Source organism: Cimex lectularius, unplaced genomic scaffold, assembly GCF_000648675.2.
Source record: "Cimex lectularius strain Harlan isolate CLEC.00 unplaced genomic scaffold, Clec_2.1 scaffold265, whole genome shotgun sequence".
NCBI lineage: Eukaryota > Metazoa > Arthropoda > Insecta > Hemiptera > Cimicidae > Cimex > Cimex lectularius.
The window spans coordinates 502,510-519,813 of record NW_019392812.1 but is presented as its reverse complement, the minus strand read 5'-3'; the positions used below and the strand labels follow the sequence as shown (position 1 = coordinate 519,813).

At 34.5% G+C, this 17,304-nt stretch overlaps 1 protein-coding gene and 1 non-coding gene across 12 annotated transcripts in view; one reads left to right on the top strand and one right to left on the bottom strand.

Annotated features, from left to right (window-relative positions):
* The window catches only part of LOC106663075 (supervillin-like), a 107,462-nt gene extending 95,548 nt beyond the window's left edge, over positions 1-11,914 (top strand). For 10 of the 11 annotated variants that reach the window (XM_014387631.2, XM_024228266.1, XM_024228263.1 and 7 more), the window contains 15 exons: positions 272-467; positions 526-769; positions 1,487-1,641; positions 2,008-2,240; positions 2,304-2,508; positions 4,220-4,513; positions 4,569-4,864; positions 4,925-5,075; positions 9,152-9,400; positions 9,458-9,633; positions 9,692-9,812; positions 9,883-10,083; positions 10,144-10,409; positions 10,469-10,624; positions 11,747-11,914. In XM_014387631.2, coding sequence (XP_014243117.1) covers positions 272-467; positions 526-769; positions 1,487-1,641; positions 2,008-2,240; positions 2,304-2,508; positions 4,220-4,513; positions 4,569-4,864; positions 4,925-5,075; positions 9,152-9,400; positions 9,458-9,633; positions 9,692-9,812; positions 9,883-10,083; positions 10,144-10,409; positions 10,469-10,624; positions 11,747-11,833 — 3,030 coding nt within the window. In that variant the 3' untranslated portion in view covers positions 11,834-11,914. The remainder of the gene's footprint in view (positions 1-271; positions 468-525; positions 770-1,486; positions 1,642-2,007; positions 2,241-2,303; positions 2,509-4,219; positions 4,514-4,568; positions 4,865-4,924; positions 5,076-9,151; positions 9,401-9,457; positions 9,634-9,691; positions 9,813-9,882; positions 10,084-10,143; positions 10,410-10,468; positions 10,625-11,746) is intronic. The other variant, XM_024228264.1, reaches the window with a different exon arrangement.
* A 3,272-nt stretch (positions 11,915-15,186) lies between these two features.
* Positions 15,187-15,259, bottom strand: Trnay-aua. Its single transcript has one exon. It is a non-coding gene; the product is annotated as a tRNA-Tyr (tRNA).
* Between the last annotated feature and the right edge of the window lie 2,045 nt (positions 15,260-17,304).

Sequence of the window (17,304 nt, the reverse complement as noted above, 5' to 3'; positions counted from 1 at the left end):
TTCAATCGTAATAATGTTATTTCCTGTTTGAATGAGAAAAAAGTCAATTTATTTCAGTCGAGTTGGAAGCGGAGTTCTATTTTAAGTTCGGTTTGGCACCGGTCACCTGTCTTGCAATTCCATGACGCATTACATTTTCTCCATTGGTCAAAATCGGTCCTAGATGAACCCGTGGAACATCTTACTTTCAGTGTGCGTGGTCATATTTGTCATGACCGCGCCGTACTTCATAACCGTTTTTCTCATGTTGATTTTGCTTGTCGCTGTTCAGGGCGGCGCGAACCGAGTCTCCGAGCTCATGGGCCAGCTTGATACGGCATCGCAGGGATGGAAGGCGAGGGTCGGACTGCAAGACGCAATGCAGTTCACCGTCGCAGGGAAGATGTCCGCTGACATGCAACTGCCCCCTGCACCCAAGCTGGGCCCCGCCAATAGAAAGCCAAGGCCGGTCGTTTTCACTAAAAATGGTACGTGATTATATAATTTAACATTCGAATTAAACAATCTTACCAGTATCGTTTATAGGGGTTTCAAATTTAGCCTCGGCATCGACCCCTTCTGTACCGGAGAGCCTAACAGCACTGATGAAAAGGAGCATTTCAATGCCGGAAGACGGCGAAGAGGAGCCAGCTCCATGCATCCAGGTCCCAGAGCCATACGATAACAATTTTTCCTCGTTCTTTGTCAATGCAGATCTCTCATCGCTCACCTCCGGCTGCTCCTCAGACTTGGATGTCGATTTTGAGGAAATCGCTCAAACATCCCATTTGTAAGTATATGATTCCTATCACACAAATTAAGACTAATTCTCACAATTTTTACAAAAAAAAAAAAGTAGTATATATTTATTTTTTATTTTTTTTAAATCAGATGTAATAAAGATTTTTTTTATTTCACGACACAAAATATGTGTTTAGTTTATTTCAACATAATAATACTAAAAAGGGAATTTAGAATAATCAGTTTGGCCATTTTAGATCATCCTGGTCTGTATACTTGCTGGTTTGGCCTGCCAGATGCATTTAGCCATCTTCAGTTGTGAGTGATAATTCCACCACAATTCCATAGTCATCACTATTTATTAATAATTATCTATAATCCTTACTATCGCGAGATTATGTATGTAACCATATCTACTCATCGTTAATAATCTACCACATAAACATGCCTCCTCCAAAGATAAAATAATTAAAAAAAAAAACAACTTCCATTGTGAGGAATAGGCAGGCCAGGATGATCGGAAACAGAAAAAACTAGGTGATTTAAAAAATAAAAAAAAATGAAACATAGCAAAAAGAGGGAAAATTCGAAAGTAGTTTGCGTCCGAGGGGATCAAAGTCACGATAGCTCCAATGGTTAAGCAGCGGCGTATTCCACGGGTTCGAATCCTGCTCGTGACACTAAATTTTTCATCTCAACCTTTAGATAAGAAGCAGAACTAATTTTTACCTGTGCTTTGCGTAAATTAACAAACGTTCAATTCCAGGCTCATCCAGAGGAGGAACGTACGCGTACAGCGTAAGCACAAGTCTGCAAATCCACTACGCGCTTTGGCAGCCAGGACTGACCTAAAGTCGGAGTACATCGAGGTCAAGACTGGAGTAGCAGACAGAGAGATCAGACGGATGAACATCGAGAAATGTGCGTACCCCCAGATCTGCGTAATGTCTTGCAACAATTAAAAACCCCTTTTCCTTAATCTTCCATATCTATATATTTGCATAGATATCTATATATATTTTCAATAAAATCCATTTGTCAAGTTGATTTATTTTATTTTTTCTTCGCTTTTTCTCTTCCTAATGTAATTTTTCCTTTAATTAGTTCTTTATTTTTGTTAAGCTTTTTATTCTTTATAAAACCAATTTTTTTTTTGTGTATTGTGTGGTGTTAGAAATGCATGATTTTTTATGTGTTTTTATTTAAAATATGGTGGTATGATGGGGCATGGTGGTTTTCTCTTTCCTACGCATTGTTACCATGGTAAACCGGGGATTTTCTGCCCAGTGAGCAGGAAAAGCGGGATGGCAGTTGAGGCCCTAGCGGGGCTGGCTAGCAAGGAGGACCTGTCAGCGATTTCCCTACGCAAATCCATTGAACCGTCGCCTTCCGTAAAGCAGTGGTGCCACCCAATACTCCTGAGGGTGAAGGGACGGCGCAGGCCTCTCACGAGCGTCGTCCGTCCTCATTACACAACGATAAACCAGGGAGACTCTTTCATACTAGTCACTCAAAGCAAAGTAAATTTTTAAAAAATTATTTTTAAAAAACGATTTTTTTTTTTACACCTAATGTATTTTCAGGTCTTCCACTGGATTGGCGAGTACTCAAATGTCATTGAAAAGTCAAGAGGCGGCGACATCGCTCTGCATATTCAGACAAAGAAGGATCTTGGGTGTATATACGCCTCTGCCGTTTCTATACTGGATGGAAGCATTTTTACAGAAAAACACAGAGAGTTTTGGAAGCTTCTCTTCTTACCAGATGAAATGATGGGCACATACAAAGGTACTTCATCGCCTGAAAAATTAACACAAACCTACCATAAATCCATTTTTCTTCTTTTTTTTCACATCTGCACAATTAATAATAGATTAGTAGTCTGAAAAACAAATCATACTAAACTTTAGTATTCAAAAAAAGGAAAAATAATAGTCTCGTGGATTAGGGTTCCGTTCAGAAAATTAGTGCTTTTGTACCATCCTTTATCGGAAAAAAAAGTTGTAATTTTTTTTCTGGCCTTACTTTATGCATTGGCCAAAGAAATATTATAAACATTTAATAATACATAATTTAAATTAATTTTATTTTAAATTATTTTCGTTGGTCCCACGTCTGTAGTTATCATATTTTTTTTTTAAACTTATTTACCTCTTCCTAAAAAGTTTTTTAAGTCAGGAATTTTTTCAAGAGACACGTGGTGTTTTTCAAAATCAGGTTATTTTATTTCATATTTTTCTTCAACATGTTGCGTTAAATATCTCTCGTGGATCCCTCAATGTACAAATAGGTTTAAAACTGAAAGAATGAATTTAAAAGAAAAAAAAACTGGTAGTCAAATGATATTAACTGCCTTTTGGAAAAAAAACAATAATTTATTAAAATAGAAAATTAAATTAAAACCTTGCCAATGATACAAAATTGGAAAAACTTAACAAATAAAAAAAATGACCCTTTAAAAATGAAATCGAGCTAGCTCAGTGTCTATTCTAATTTGACAATAAAAACAATAAAATAATCTGTGTCCAGACTATTTTACATACTCTATACATACACGCATAAAACAAAATTAAAAAAAAAACTTTTTTGTGGGTAGGCAAATATTGATGGCTCTTCTTTTTTCGTTTGCTTCTTCTTATTCTTCTTTTTTAATCTTCGGCTTGCGTCCAAATGTCATTTCGAAAGCTCCAATCTGGCGCTTCTCCTCTTTTTCTTCTCCCTTCCCTCTTTTGTTATTCGTCCAATCTGCTGGTGGGGTATTTTCAAATTTTATCGTCATAAACATTTCAGGCTAATTTTATCTGCCCGTCATCAGAAAATCCTTACAAGAAGTACAGTCAATTATTACGTATTTCAACGTAAGCAATAACGTAGCAAATAAAATAATTGCTAACGTTGAAATATATAATAATTATCTGTACTTCTTGTTATGATTTACTGATAATGGGGAAAAAATAGCCTAAAACACGTCAAACAATAATTTATTTGCAGTACTAATTGTTATTAGTTTTTAATTTTATTTATTCATTCTTGTAGATTTGTAATTATTAATTTTTCTTGTAATTCGCTGCAGACCTCCTAGTTTGAGTTGATTCATGGAAAATAAATATATAAGAGAGAAAGCTACTTAAACCCTAGGCTTCTTTAAAAAGTATCCATAAAACATGTTAACGTTTTCAATTTAAATTTTCATATTGTATTTTTTATGTTCATCTGTACTTAAATACTACAACCTGTCCACATTTTTAACATAAACACAAAGAAATAGTTGTTGTTTTTTTCTTGTTTAATAAGTGTTAAACATAACCCGATAAAAAAAAATAAAGCCTTATGAAAAGGCTTTGAAAACTGTTTGAAATCAGTTCCAGGTCTGTACCGCACCTACTTAAAATTTTGTTTCCTTGGTAAGTTCTAAGATTAACCCGGCATGACTAACCCATTTACCCAGGCATGTATGAGGTGTTTTTTGTCAAATTGATTTTTTTTTCCATTGCTGAAGGTGAGAACGCAGGCCATCCAGGTGAGGACGAGGTGTACGAGAAGGCCATTGCCGAGACATTCATGGTTTACAGCTTGTCTGAGGAGCGCCTTCTCCCCGTTGAAACGTACTGGGGCTGTTGCCCAAAAATCAGCGTCCTTGACCCGGCCAAGATACTCGTCTTCGACTTTGGCAGCGAGGTGTACCTATGGGCTGGTAAAAACGCCAGTATGAAGCAACGCCAGCAGGGCAACCTGTTGGCGCAGCAGCTTTTCAAAACGGGCTATCACAACAACACATCCTGGCAATCTACAAGTACGATGGTCGTACCCTCCCCTGTGTCTTTTTTTATAATAGAGTTAAATCGCAGGTATCACTTGGCTGGATGACGAGATGCAATTAGAATCGAGACCTGACTGGAGCATCATTACAAAAGTGACTCAGCACATGGAGCCGATAATCTTTAAGGAGAAGTTCGTCGACTGGCCCGATTTCACTCGTGTCATCAAAACGAAAGATGGCAAGGGTGAAGATAAGCATGTTGATGGGAGCGTCAACGTCCATCCGTGCGACTACAAAGCCATGCTCGACTGGTCCATTCCTTACCCGGACCTCATCCTGGAAGGCTCACATCTCGGACGTGGACGCCGCTACTATGACGAGGAAGTTAGTTGATTCTCAAATACATTTTCCATTGCAAAACTAATTTTTTTTTCTTTTTTACAGAGGAGATTAAATTATGAAGTTACCACAAAAGAAGTCACAGTCTGGCAGATCCATGGAACGTCAAAAATGCCTTTGGAAAAATCGAGCCTGGGAAATTTCCTTGAGGGAGAAAGCTATGTTATCAAGTGGAATTACAGCATCTCAAGTTGTGGTAAGTACTTATTAACTTAAAGGGAGATGAATTTGGTTGAATCTGATCATTCTGGTCAGCCTCCATTGCATCATATCTGATGTGTTACCATCACTTTAAATCCTTAACAATGGCAAACACAGATCCATGTTTTACAGTCAAACCTCTGATATGGCTATCACAGATTCGTGCTTTTCTACATTTGTAAGGGCGTTTTATTGAAATATTGCTGTCTATAAACCTCAGTTCCCATGGAGGGTTGTTTAACATTTGCCGTTTATTGTTATTATATTGTTTAAGCTATAAGTTGCAGCATTTTTCATAGAAACAGAATCATGTATATTGTAGTTCCTATTTGTATTAACACAATTAAGCAGAGAACACACATGACTCAACGCAACCTGACGTTGTTTGGTTTGTCAGAAAATTTATCAAAACACCGGAATATGATTTATTACTAGAATGAATTTAACTGACAAGTTTTTACACAGTTTTGCTCATAAAATTTAACTAAAATTTATTACATGGTTTTGCTTATAAAATTACACTATTTTCGTCTTGTAGCATCAGAACTGAACACTTATATTTTTTGTAGTTTATTTTAAACTAAGGGAAAGTAATTTTGTCGTTATATTAAATACAACTTGCTTATTTTAATGTAAATCAAATTAAACTAAGTCAAAAATCCATGAACTTGTATAAAAATTATTTAATTATGTTGGGTTGGGCACAAAATTTATTAAAACACCGGAATAGCTTTATTTTAAACTATTAAATTTAACTAACAATTTATAACATGATTGTGCTCTTAAAATTTAACTAACAATTTATTCCATGGTTTTGCTCATAAAATTATCCAATTTTTGTCGTGTAGCATCATAACTTGTAATGAAGGTATGTGGTTCTTTTATTCGGACATTGCCGAATGGGACAATAGTAAAAAATAATATTCAGCAGATCCTTTGCTGCCCAGTGGAAATAATTCAAATAAAACAAAATCCGAATTACAACAAAAAATTATATTCCTTTTTAACAAATAAACAAACAAATTCAAATTTTTGAAATAAAATATAAAAAAATCTCAATCAAAATAATCATACAAAAAAGAATTAAAATATTTTCTTTTGCCAACCTGTTAACGTTAGATTATACGAAGTAGACGCTACGACTGGCTTTAAGCTACTACCCGTTATGGCGAAAGCAGCGCTAGTTTTTCTAACTATTAGTTTGGCAAATGAACTATTTACATTTTTATATAATACAAATCGAAACAACAAAATTTTCTTGACTGAACAATTTAAACAAATACAAAATAAGATTTTTTTAAAAATAAATTATTGTTTGTTTGAAAATAAAATAACGTTTACTTCATTGTTAATAATAATAATAATTTAACTTGAAAATTACAACATAGCAAAAAGATAAACAAAAAGTCAATTAAATAAAAATTGTCGTGATTTTCTTGACAAACTGAACACTTATATTTTTTGTAGTTTATTTTAAACTAAGTGAATGTAATTTTGTCGTTATATTAAATACAGCATGCTTATTTTAATGTAAACCAAATTAAACTAAGTCAAAAATTCATAAATTTGTATAAAAATTATTTAATTATGATGGGTTAGGCACAAAATTTATTAAAACACTGGAATAACTTTATTTAAAACAATTAAATTTAACTAATAATTTATTACATGGTTTGTGCTCATAAAATTTAATTAACAATTTATTACATGGTTTTGCTCAAAAAATTACACCATTTTCGTCTTGTAGCATCAGAACCGAACACTTACATTTTTTGTAGTTTATTTCAAACTTTGTGCTGGTCATTTTATAATGTAAATGTAATTATGATCGGTTAGGCAGAAAATTTATCAAAACATCGGAATAACTTAATTTAAAACTTTTCATTTAATTAATCTTTAAGTAAGGTATTTGTTGAGATAAAAAAAGTCAGTGTCACGAGCGGGATTCAAACCCACTACCTTAGGCTCAAAAGGCCGCTGCTCTAACCACTTGAGATAGCGTGACTTCGATCCACTCGGACACCAATTATCTCAACCAATTCCTTACTTAAAGATTAATTAATTTAAAAGAATTTATTTGGTCAATCGGACCACGAAACCTAATGGTTTTATTTAAAACAATTAATATTTATGTAGAAATCGTGAGGTGCGGTCTGGTGTGATGTAGGTTTCAGAAAAACATTTTCTTTACATACATCACACCAGACCGCACCTCACAATTTCTAAATAAATATCGATTAACGGTCACTAATCACCACATAAAATAATTAAATTTAACTAACAATTTATTACATGGTTGTGCTCATAAAATTACACCATTTTCGTCTTGTAGCATCAAAACAGAACACTTATATTTTTTGTAGTTTATTTCAAACTATGTATAGGTAATTTTATTATTATATTAATTACAACATGCTTATTTTAATGTAAACCAAATTAAACTATTTCAAAAATTTATGAATTTGTATAAAAATTATTAAATTATGATGGGTTAGGCAGAAAATTTATCAAAACACCGGAATAACTTTATTTAAAACTTTTCAATTAATTAATCTTTAAATAAAGTATTTGTTGAGATAAAAAAGTCAGTGTCACGAACGGGATTCGAACCCATGACCTTCGGCTAAATACGCCACTGCATCAGAACCTACAAATAGTTTAGTTATGATCGGTTAGGCAGAAAAGTTATCAAAACACCGGAATAAATTTAAGTAACAATTTATTACAAGGTTTTGTTTATACAATTTAAAATTTATTACATGGTTGTGCTCATAAAATAACACCATTTTCGTCTTGCAGCATCAGAACCTACAAATAATTTAATTATGATGGGTTTGGCAGAAAAGTTATCAAAACACCGGAATAAATTTAAGTAACAATTTATTACAAGGTTTTGTTCATACAATTTAACTAACAATTTATTACATGGTTTTGCTCATAAAATTACACCATTTTCGTCTTGTAGCATCAAAACTGAACACTTATATTTTTTGTAGTTTATTTCAAACTATGTATAGGTAATTTTGTCATTATATTAATTACAACATGCTTATTTTAATGTAAACCAAATTAAACTATTTCAAAAATTCATGAATTTGTATAAAAATTATTTAATTATGATGGGTTAGGCAGAAAATTTATCAAAACACGGGAATAACTTTATTTTTAAAAAAATAAACTTAACTAACAATTTAGTACATGGTTGTGCTCATAAAATTTAACTAACAATTTATTACATGGTTGTGCTCATAAAATTTAACTAACAATTTATTACATGGTTGTGCTCATAAAATTTAACTAACAATTTATTACAATGTTTTGCACAAAATATTGCATTAAGAACATCAGGCGTGATATTGATTTATGACTGTATGTGATGTGTGCTTGACGTTGAACAGATGTGCACACCCTACCAAAACGCGACAAGGTGTCAGGTCACATCGCGTTGCGTTGGGTGTGTTCCCTGCTTTAACCCTTTCAAGACGGTCTGTACTCTTCATTTCGAAAGTGAGGTTGTGATAGCATGATCTTCCCTTGTTTCTCCCATCTTTGCCCAAGTTTAAGTTCGTACAAATAAATTTGACGAAAATCTAGTTTGGATATATTTAATATCGCACGTCCTCAATCTTATAAATTCAATATAAACTAAAATAGCCGAAAGTCGTGGGTTCGAATCCCACTCATGACACTGTCTTTTTTATCTCAACCAAGACCTTACATAGTAAGAATAATTAATTGAAAAAGGTAACTTGGTCAATTGACCACTAAAACATAAATGGACTAAATAAACTAAAATGTTTTGTATAAAAAAATAGCAGTTAAAAATATTTATTATAATCCATAAATTAGATTTGAGGATTTAGCTTTGTTTACACGACAAGCACCTACAAAAATAAAACAAATTTTCAAAACGTGCATTAATTTTGCACCAACCTAATATCTTTAACCATACGTAAACATGTTCCTAATCAAGAAGATAATGAAGGGGATCTTAACTCGCCAGAATGATTGCAAAGAATAGAATTTTTTTTAAACTATTATTAAATGTTAACATTAAGTATAAATTTACAGCTCGTGAATTGAGCGGGCTGCCATCCCGGCATGTAGACCTTGGCAGGGACAGAGTAGCACACATTGTCTGGCACGGCAGGAAAGCGCCTGTCTTAGAACAAGGCACTGCTGCTCTGCTCACTAGCCTCGGCGTCAGCAGCGATGAACACGAACACGGGCCCATCCTCACCGTCGCCCAGGACACGGAGTCGCCCGCTTTCATTTCCTTTTTTCCCGGGCCTGTCGTATTTCACTCCCCACAACATTCTCGTAAGTGGCAACGCATTATTTCCCCGTATTGAAGACTTGAACGAAAGACATTTCCAGGCGATGATGAGAGACTGTACCTGATTACCGGCGAAGCCGATGAGGAATGCATGCTCGAGGAAGTGCCCCTTTCTGAGGACCACTTGAGGAGTAGAGCTAGTCTTTGGCTGTTAAACATAACCACCGGGAAGAGTTACCTTTGGCACGGTGCCAAATCACCAGAAGACAAGAGAAAAGTAACGGATATATCAAAGTTGGAAATTTTAAATTTAATTTTTGTTTTTTTATTGCCAGATTGCCTTCAGAGCAGTTAGTTACCTCAGGAAAAACAATCCAAAAGAGTTTGGAGTCAACGATGCACTCATTACCATTAAAGAGATCGAAGAAGGAGAAGAACCTTTAGAGTTCCTCGGAGGTGATTTTTTATTTAGTTTTTACTTAAAAGATAGACTTTTAACATTTTTGTCTCTTTGTTTTTGTTTAAGGATTATGTCAGATAAACAGGGAGAGTTATTATTCGCTCATAGATATAAAAGCAGACTGTGATTGGACGCCGAGGCTGTACCACCTTAGCTCGCTCCTCGGCAATTTCACCGCATGCCCCGTGATCCCGCCAAGACACCACCCTGAATTCGTCACGCCTTATCCTTATAGAAAGCGAGATCTTTATTCAACGAGCCAGCCTTGTAAAGATTTTATTTTGAAATTGTAAGGTATCAGTTGTTTTATTGGTTTTTATGTTGCAGCAATTCTTCTGTTGGATGTTGGGGAGGAGCTGTGGCTCTGGTGCGGTTGGTGGGAGGGCGAGCTGGACGCGAGAGGCACAGCTTGGGCACGTCATCAAGCCGAGCGCAAAGCCGGCATGACGACTGCGCTTCAGTACTGGAGCGGCCGGGGGAAAAACCCTTCTTCGGCGTTTATCGTACATGCCGGTCTCGAGCCGGCAAAATTCAAATCGTACTTTTCCATATGGGAAGACGACTACCCGGAAGCCAGGGAGTTCAACCTCGAGGTATTAAAAACAGGTGGGGTCGTTTAAAATTTACTGTCTTAATTTTAACTTTCGTGCAGGAAGGACACAAAGACGGTGAGGCGAAAAGGGTGCAGGACGAGCTGGCCGAACTTGAGGTGAAATGCTACCCGGTGAGCGAGCTTACAACACACCCTCTACCGGGTGGCGTCGACCCGACCAGGCTTGAATGCTACCTCGACCCCATCGACTTCAAGGTAAATTTTGATACAGGGTGCATCAACTTTATAGTCCACCCATTTAATTCGAAAACGATTAACTTTAGCAAAAAATGGTCTTATACAAACCCCAAGTTAATTTTGGCTAGGATTCACGTGGTAGTAACAGATTTAACATAACTTTCTCATCTGGCCGGGAAATGACACTAACTTTGTTATTTTAAATAAGAAGACCATATTTTTATTGTACAATTCGATTTTAGAGCTTGTTTTATGCTGCTTTTACTTAAAGGAAATTTTGCTAGGATCAGCGAATTCTGAGTTATGTCCGATGGAAGATGTGTGAGGGGGTATGCTTTTGGTAACAACACGATGGTCCTCACCGTTTTTTATTTTTTTGAAAATTTGAAAACGATTAACTTTTTAAAAAAATTGTCTCAAACAAACTCCAAGTTAATTTTGGCTAGGAATCACCTGGTAGTATCAGATTTAACATAACTTTCTCATCTAGCCGTGAAATGACACTAACTTTGTAATTTTCAATAAGAATCCCATATTTTTATTGTACAATTCGATTTTAGAGCTTGTTTCATGCTGCTTTTACCGAAAGGAAAATTTTGCTAGGATCAGCGATTTCTGAGTTATGACAGACGGAAGACGTGCGAGGCGATTAGATTATCGTCGATGTTAATCACCAAGAACGGCCAGAATTTAAAATAATTGAGTTTAAAACCTCAACGACTCGTCATAAGGGACATCTTGATGTTTTTTGAGTGATCGCCACAATTGATAAGTTCTCTGGGAAGATTTTAATTTTGAACTGTATGTAGCAAAAAGCCTGTGCCCTTTCCATTTTTCAATGCGTGAATTCTTTTCCCAGTTGTACCATATCTTTATTTATGGTTTTTATTGTATTGTCAGGTAATTCTATTCTAGCTTCAAACATCGATGATCTTGTTACAAAAAGCCCCCACATGCGTTTTCTGTCGCAGAAATGTCGATCCTTAAAATATTTCTTTCAGTAAAAGTGGCATAAAATAAGCTTTAGAATCGAATTGTACAATAAAAATATGGGATTATCATTTAATATAATAAAGTTAGTGATATTTCCTAGCTAGCTAAACTGCTCGAGATAATTAACTTTTTCTCTTTTCTGTGCAGAAACTTCTCGGGGTTACGAAGGAGGAGTTCGACGAGCTTCCCGTCTGGAAAAGGACCAACCTTAAAAAGATGGCCTGCCTTTTCTGAACTGAAGCCTTTCTCAATTTCTCTTTACCATCGGCTGTGAATATTTTTACTTTTTTGTATTTAGAAGAACGAAGCGGAGTGGTCTTTTTTTTCTGTTTATTTATTTTATTTTGTTTTGTTTTTTTCACCATCGCCTAATTCAAAAAATTTACAACTGGCCCATTCTTTCAACAAACATACCACGAGACATCATCAAAGACCTATCTCCTATTTCTTTGTCTGAATATTATTTTATAAAAAATCGGGTTTTTCTTCCCCGGTTAATTTTTATCGAAGACAAGCCTTTTATTAATATTTTTACTTTTTATTCTTTGTTATTATTGTTTGTTTTTTAAAGAAAACTAATATTGTATAACTCCTAAAAAATTTATTATAAATAATTCAAATAAATTTTCTTATATATTTTGTATTTTAAAAAAACAAATTTAAAAAAAAAATCACTATTATTAAAGATGAAAGTTGACCAAAAAAAATATTATTAACCAAAGTTTCATCTAAACCATTTCTTTATTTACAAAAAAAAATGCAATAAATAAAATACAATTTTTCACTGTGTAAATTCAGTTTAATTTTCACCGAGGTGCTTTTATTTTGTGTGTGGTTATCCATATATAATTTGTAATTATTCTAAATGTTTTGTAAATAAAAAATTGACAAAATATTTGCAAAAAGTACTTAACCATATTTCTTTTTTTAATTCGTATTTTTTACTCTTTTGGCCCTCGATAGTCTTGGGTCATTCACGATCGTTCTGACCATCCAAAAAGAGCGACACTGCTACAAACAATGACGTCATTGGCAAAATACGAAATGGCATGATGTGGATGGCTGAGGATTCGACAGGACTAAACTCCATCCAACAAGGGACCAGGTTTGTGTAGGTCATAAATTTGGACCAATTTTTTTTTGGTGATTTTACACTCCAAAATATCAGACATGTATCCGCCGCTTCTTGTGAATACGCTTTGGTTTCACCAAAATTTACATCAAACTAGCTAAAACAAAATTTCTTATTAATTTCACACAAAAAAATGTATTACTAAGTTTACTTGAAAAATATTTGGTTTTTAGAATTTTTTGGTTATTGATTTTTTTTTTTTTTTTTTGGGTGGGGGTATGCTGGCATATTACACATGAAGTTTTATATTTTAATTTTACTGTTGAGCAGGATCGTGGACACGGTCCCCCAGCCAAAAACCCCACCAGGGCAGGAGAGGAGGAAAACCCGTATGGTTTTTCGCTTTTGTCTATTTGTTCAGTGTCCTCCTTGGACCAATAACATCGAGATAATTTTGGAAAAGTCCACGTCCTCGAGGAAATGGGCCCTGTCCGCCCCAACGGGATCAGCCGACCAGGACCAGGCCCCCGCCGTGCACCCACACCCACTCACTCAGCTCAATCTAAATCTTAATGGTTGAACATAATCAAAAAGTAACATTTATTAAGAATCTATAAATTATGTTCAATGCTGGAGGATTGTTGCTTATTAGAACAGATTCTAACTTTATTGGTTTGGGACTTGGCTCAGATTTTTGAGCAGTTTATCTTTCATTTTCGTATTCTGGGCATTTTCATTGTTGAAAATTAAAATGATCTTTTACTACATTTTTATTGCAATCTGGATAAAAAATTATAAAATGATAAATTCACATAGTTGATTTGTGAAAGTAGAACGGCAAAATAAAAATATAAAACAGAAAATTTCAGCTAATTTCAATTTTTTTTTTTTCGAAATCAGGGCCACGTTCACAAGAAGTGGCGTATGTGTGTAATATTTTGGAGAGTAGAATCACCAAAAAAAGTTTGGTCTGAATCCGTGGTAGAGCCAGGGTCGTCGTCCCCCTTGCAAGCCCCAAACTTTTGAGGCAAGGCCCAAAACGGTGTGTTTGGGTTTAAGAAAACCATTTTTTTTTTTTTTTTTTTTTTTGGGGGGGGGGTCATTTGAGCAACATCTCGTATGCTCACAAACGTTAGGCTTAAAGAATGCTGGTTCTTAATAAAGGATTGTATCTTTGTTGCCATTGACGTTTTTATCTCAACTAAAAAAACCTTAATTAATTGAAAGATATTAATTGGTCATGCGGACCACGAAAACAAGTGAATTTAATAAGTTTAAAATGAAGTATACTTCACTAAAGCTCTCCGTGGCCATTTCATTTGTCGAGAATCCAATCCGATTACACGACATTTGAAAAATGGCAAAAAGGAGGGAAAATTCAAAAGGTGGGGTTGAGATGGGAAGTTAGTGTTCGAGTGGATCGAGGTCACGGCAGCTCAAGTGGTAGAGCAGCGGCGTATCAAGCCGAAGATCGTGGGTTCGAATCCCGCTCGTGCCACTGACTTTTTTATCTCAACTAAAAACCTTAATTAATTATAAAAAAAATTGAAAGTTGAAATTTACCATTATTTAATATTTTTATTTCACCGTTGTAATTGCTCAAATCAACTAGGTGAATATATCATTTTACAGAGTTTTTTGTGTAGATTGCAATAAAAATATAGTAAAAGCTATCAAAGTTTATCATTAATCAAAAAAATTTCTAAAAACCAAATTATTTTCATGTATACTAGATCATAATTTTTTTCCCCCTTAAAACTAATATGAAATTTCGTCTGAGTACCTCTAGAGATCCCTAAATAAAACATTTTCTCCCTTAAAATTTTTTCCAATTTTTAAGAAATCATTATCAGAATATCTGATTGAAACAGGATTATAATTCAAAAGTGGCCAAAAGGATTTTAACATCAAATTTGAAGAAACAAAGAGAACCATTTGAAAGAAGAGAAATGAAGCTTTATAACGACGTCCATAAAAATATACAAAAGATTTCTATGAGAAAATACACAAGATAGGAAAATTATTTGTTAGAAATTAACCTCGTTTTTTCAAATGAAAATAATAGTCCGATTTTAATGTTTGATACAGTTATAAAATGTAATTGACACTTTCTTTAAAACGAATTATCAACCAAGAAAATCGGTCCACTAGTTTTTGAAAAAAATGATGTTAGAGCTTGCACTATCTCTTGTGTTTTCAATTGAATTTTGTAAATAAATTTTAGAATAGTCAATCCCATTTTTGTTCGTTTTTCTGTAAAGCTTTTTTCTAACGTTGCATTTTTAAGTTTCAAATTTGTTTGAGTGATGGTTTTAAATGATACAGAATCGGCTAGAATCATAGCATTGTTGCAAGATGGAAGAAGTCAAGCGTACGTGGCCAGGGTGGTTAAAATTCCCAGAACTGTCCGAAGGGTCTTCCGTAGCTACGAAGATACTGAAGAAGTTAATTCACTACCTTCGTGGTCCGCTTGACCAATTAATTAAGGTTTTTAGTTGAGATGAAAAAAAGTTAATGGCACGAGAGGGATTCGAACCCACGACCTTCGGCTATATACGCCGCTGCTCTACCACCTGAGCTATCGTGACCTCGATCCACTCGGACATCAACTCATCAGGTGGGTTCGAATCCCTCTCGTGCCATTAACTTTTTTTCATCTCAACTAAAAACCTTAATTAATTGTCGTGTATTAATTGGTCAAGCGGACCACGAAAGTAGTGAATTAATGATTTAAAAATGAAGTACACTTCACTAAAGCTCTCCGTCGCCATTTCAATTGTCGTCGAGAATCCAAATCGATTACACGACATTTGAAAAATGGCAAAAGGAGGGAAAACTCATAAGGTGGGGTTGAGATGGGGAGTTGATGTCCGAGTGGATCGAGGTCACAATAACTCAAGTGGTAGAGCAGCGGCGTATCTAGCCGAAGATCGTGGGTTCGAATCCCGCTCGTGCCATTAACTTTTTTTCATCTCAACTAAAAACCTTAATTAATACTGAAGAAGCATGAAATCAGGTCGCCTTCGATCAGTGTTTCGAACGTACTCCGTAATCGACATTCTACCGCTGTTGAGATCAAATTCAAGGCTTTAACCAATTAAAAAAGTTAATGTCGGAAACCGGGCCTACTAATCAAGTTCCTTGATGAAATAGGACACCGGTGAACTATAGGCGCAGAACGGGGGATACAATAGCTCTTAAATGGCGCAGTGTAATTACATCTATTCACCTACATCTATTCCTTATATGCTCCTAATTGGCTACGGTTTTATATTTATGCACGGCATTGCAATGCCACACACAGCTTGGATCATTGATGACTTGGAACGGGTTTCAATTTAATGTTTGGACAGGATGCCCGACTTAAACCCTGCTGAACACCTTTGGGACGAGTTGTCAAAGGAGGTAAAAATTCAGTGGTATCAGAGAATTTGGTGTAATTATGAATGGCGCTGTTGGAGGAGTTTGAAAATATTCGGCACTACATTCAAAACATCATAAAATCGAGCGACGTCGAAGCGTGATCAACTCGAGATGAGGAAATACTCCTTAGTGATTTGGACATTTTCTTCATTGTTTCCCTTAGCATCATTTTTGGAAAAATCGTTTTACTCGGTAGATTTTTTATTATAGCTGTATAGCATTTTCCAATCAAATGAAACTTTCTTTCAAGCAAATGAAAACTTTATTCAAAGAAATGGAACGTTTTTTTCCAAGCAAATATATCCTTTTTTTCAAACAATTTAAACTTTTTCCAAGCAAATGAAACCTTTTTTCCAAACAATCGAAACTTTTTTTCAAGCCATTGAGACGTTTTTCCAAGCAAATGAAACCTTTTTTCCCAAACAATCGAAAAATTTTTTTTCAAGCAATTAAGACGTTTTTTCAAGCAAATGAAACTTTTTTTTCCAAACAATCGACTTTTTTTTTTTTCGAGCAATTAAGACGTTTTTCCAAGCAAATGAAACCTTTTTTTCCAAACAATCGAAAAATTTTTTTTCAAGCAATTAAGACGTTTTTTCAAGCAAATGAAACTTTTTTTTCCAAACAANTTATTTCCTTAAAAAAAATTTCAGTTGTTTGAAAAAAGTTTCATTCGCTCTGAAAAAGTCTCAATTCTTTGAAAAAATGCTTCAATTGTTTGAAAAAAGTTTTATTTGCTTGGAAAAAGTCTCAATTGCTTCAAAAAAGGTTTCAATTGTTGCAAAAAAGGTTTCATTTGCTTGGGAAAAGGTTTTATTTGCTTGAGAAAGTCTCAATTGCTTCAAAAAAGGTTTCAATTGTTGCAAAAAAAAAGTTTCATTTGCTTGGGGAAAAGTTTCAGTTGCTTGAGAAAAAGTTTCATTTGCTCTGAAAAAATTTTATTCATTGAAAAAAGGCTTCAATTGCTTGAAAAAAGTTTCATTTTGCTTGGAAAAAGACTCAATTGCTTCACAAAAGGTTTTAATTGTTTGAAAAAAGGTTTCATTTGCTTGGGAAAAGGTTTCATTTGCTTAGAAAAATATTTTATTTCACTGGAAAATGCTATTTTTCATATTTTTCTTTAAAAAATATCCAGTAATTAACAAAAATAAAAATTAGAACGATTGCAGGTATTTTCTAAACAAAATGAGGATGGCCGCGTTTTTCGCCT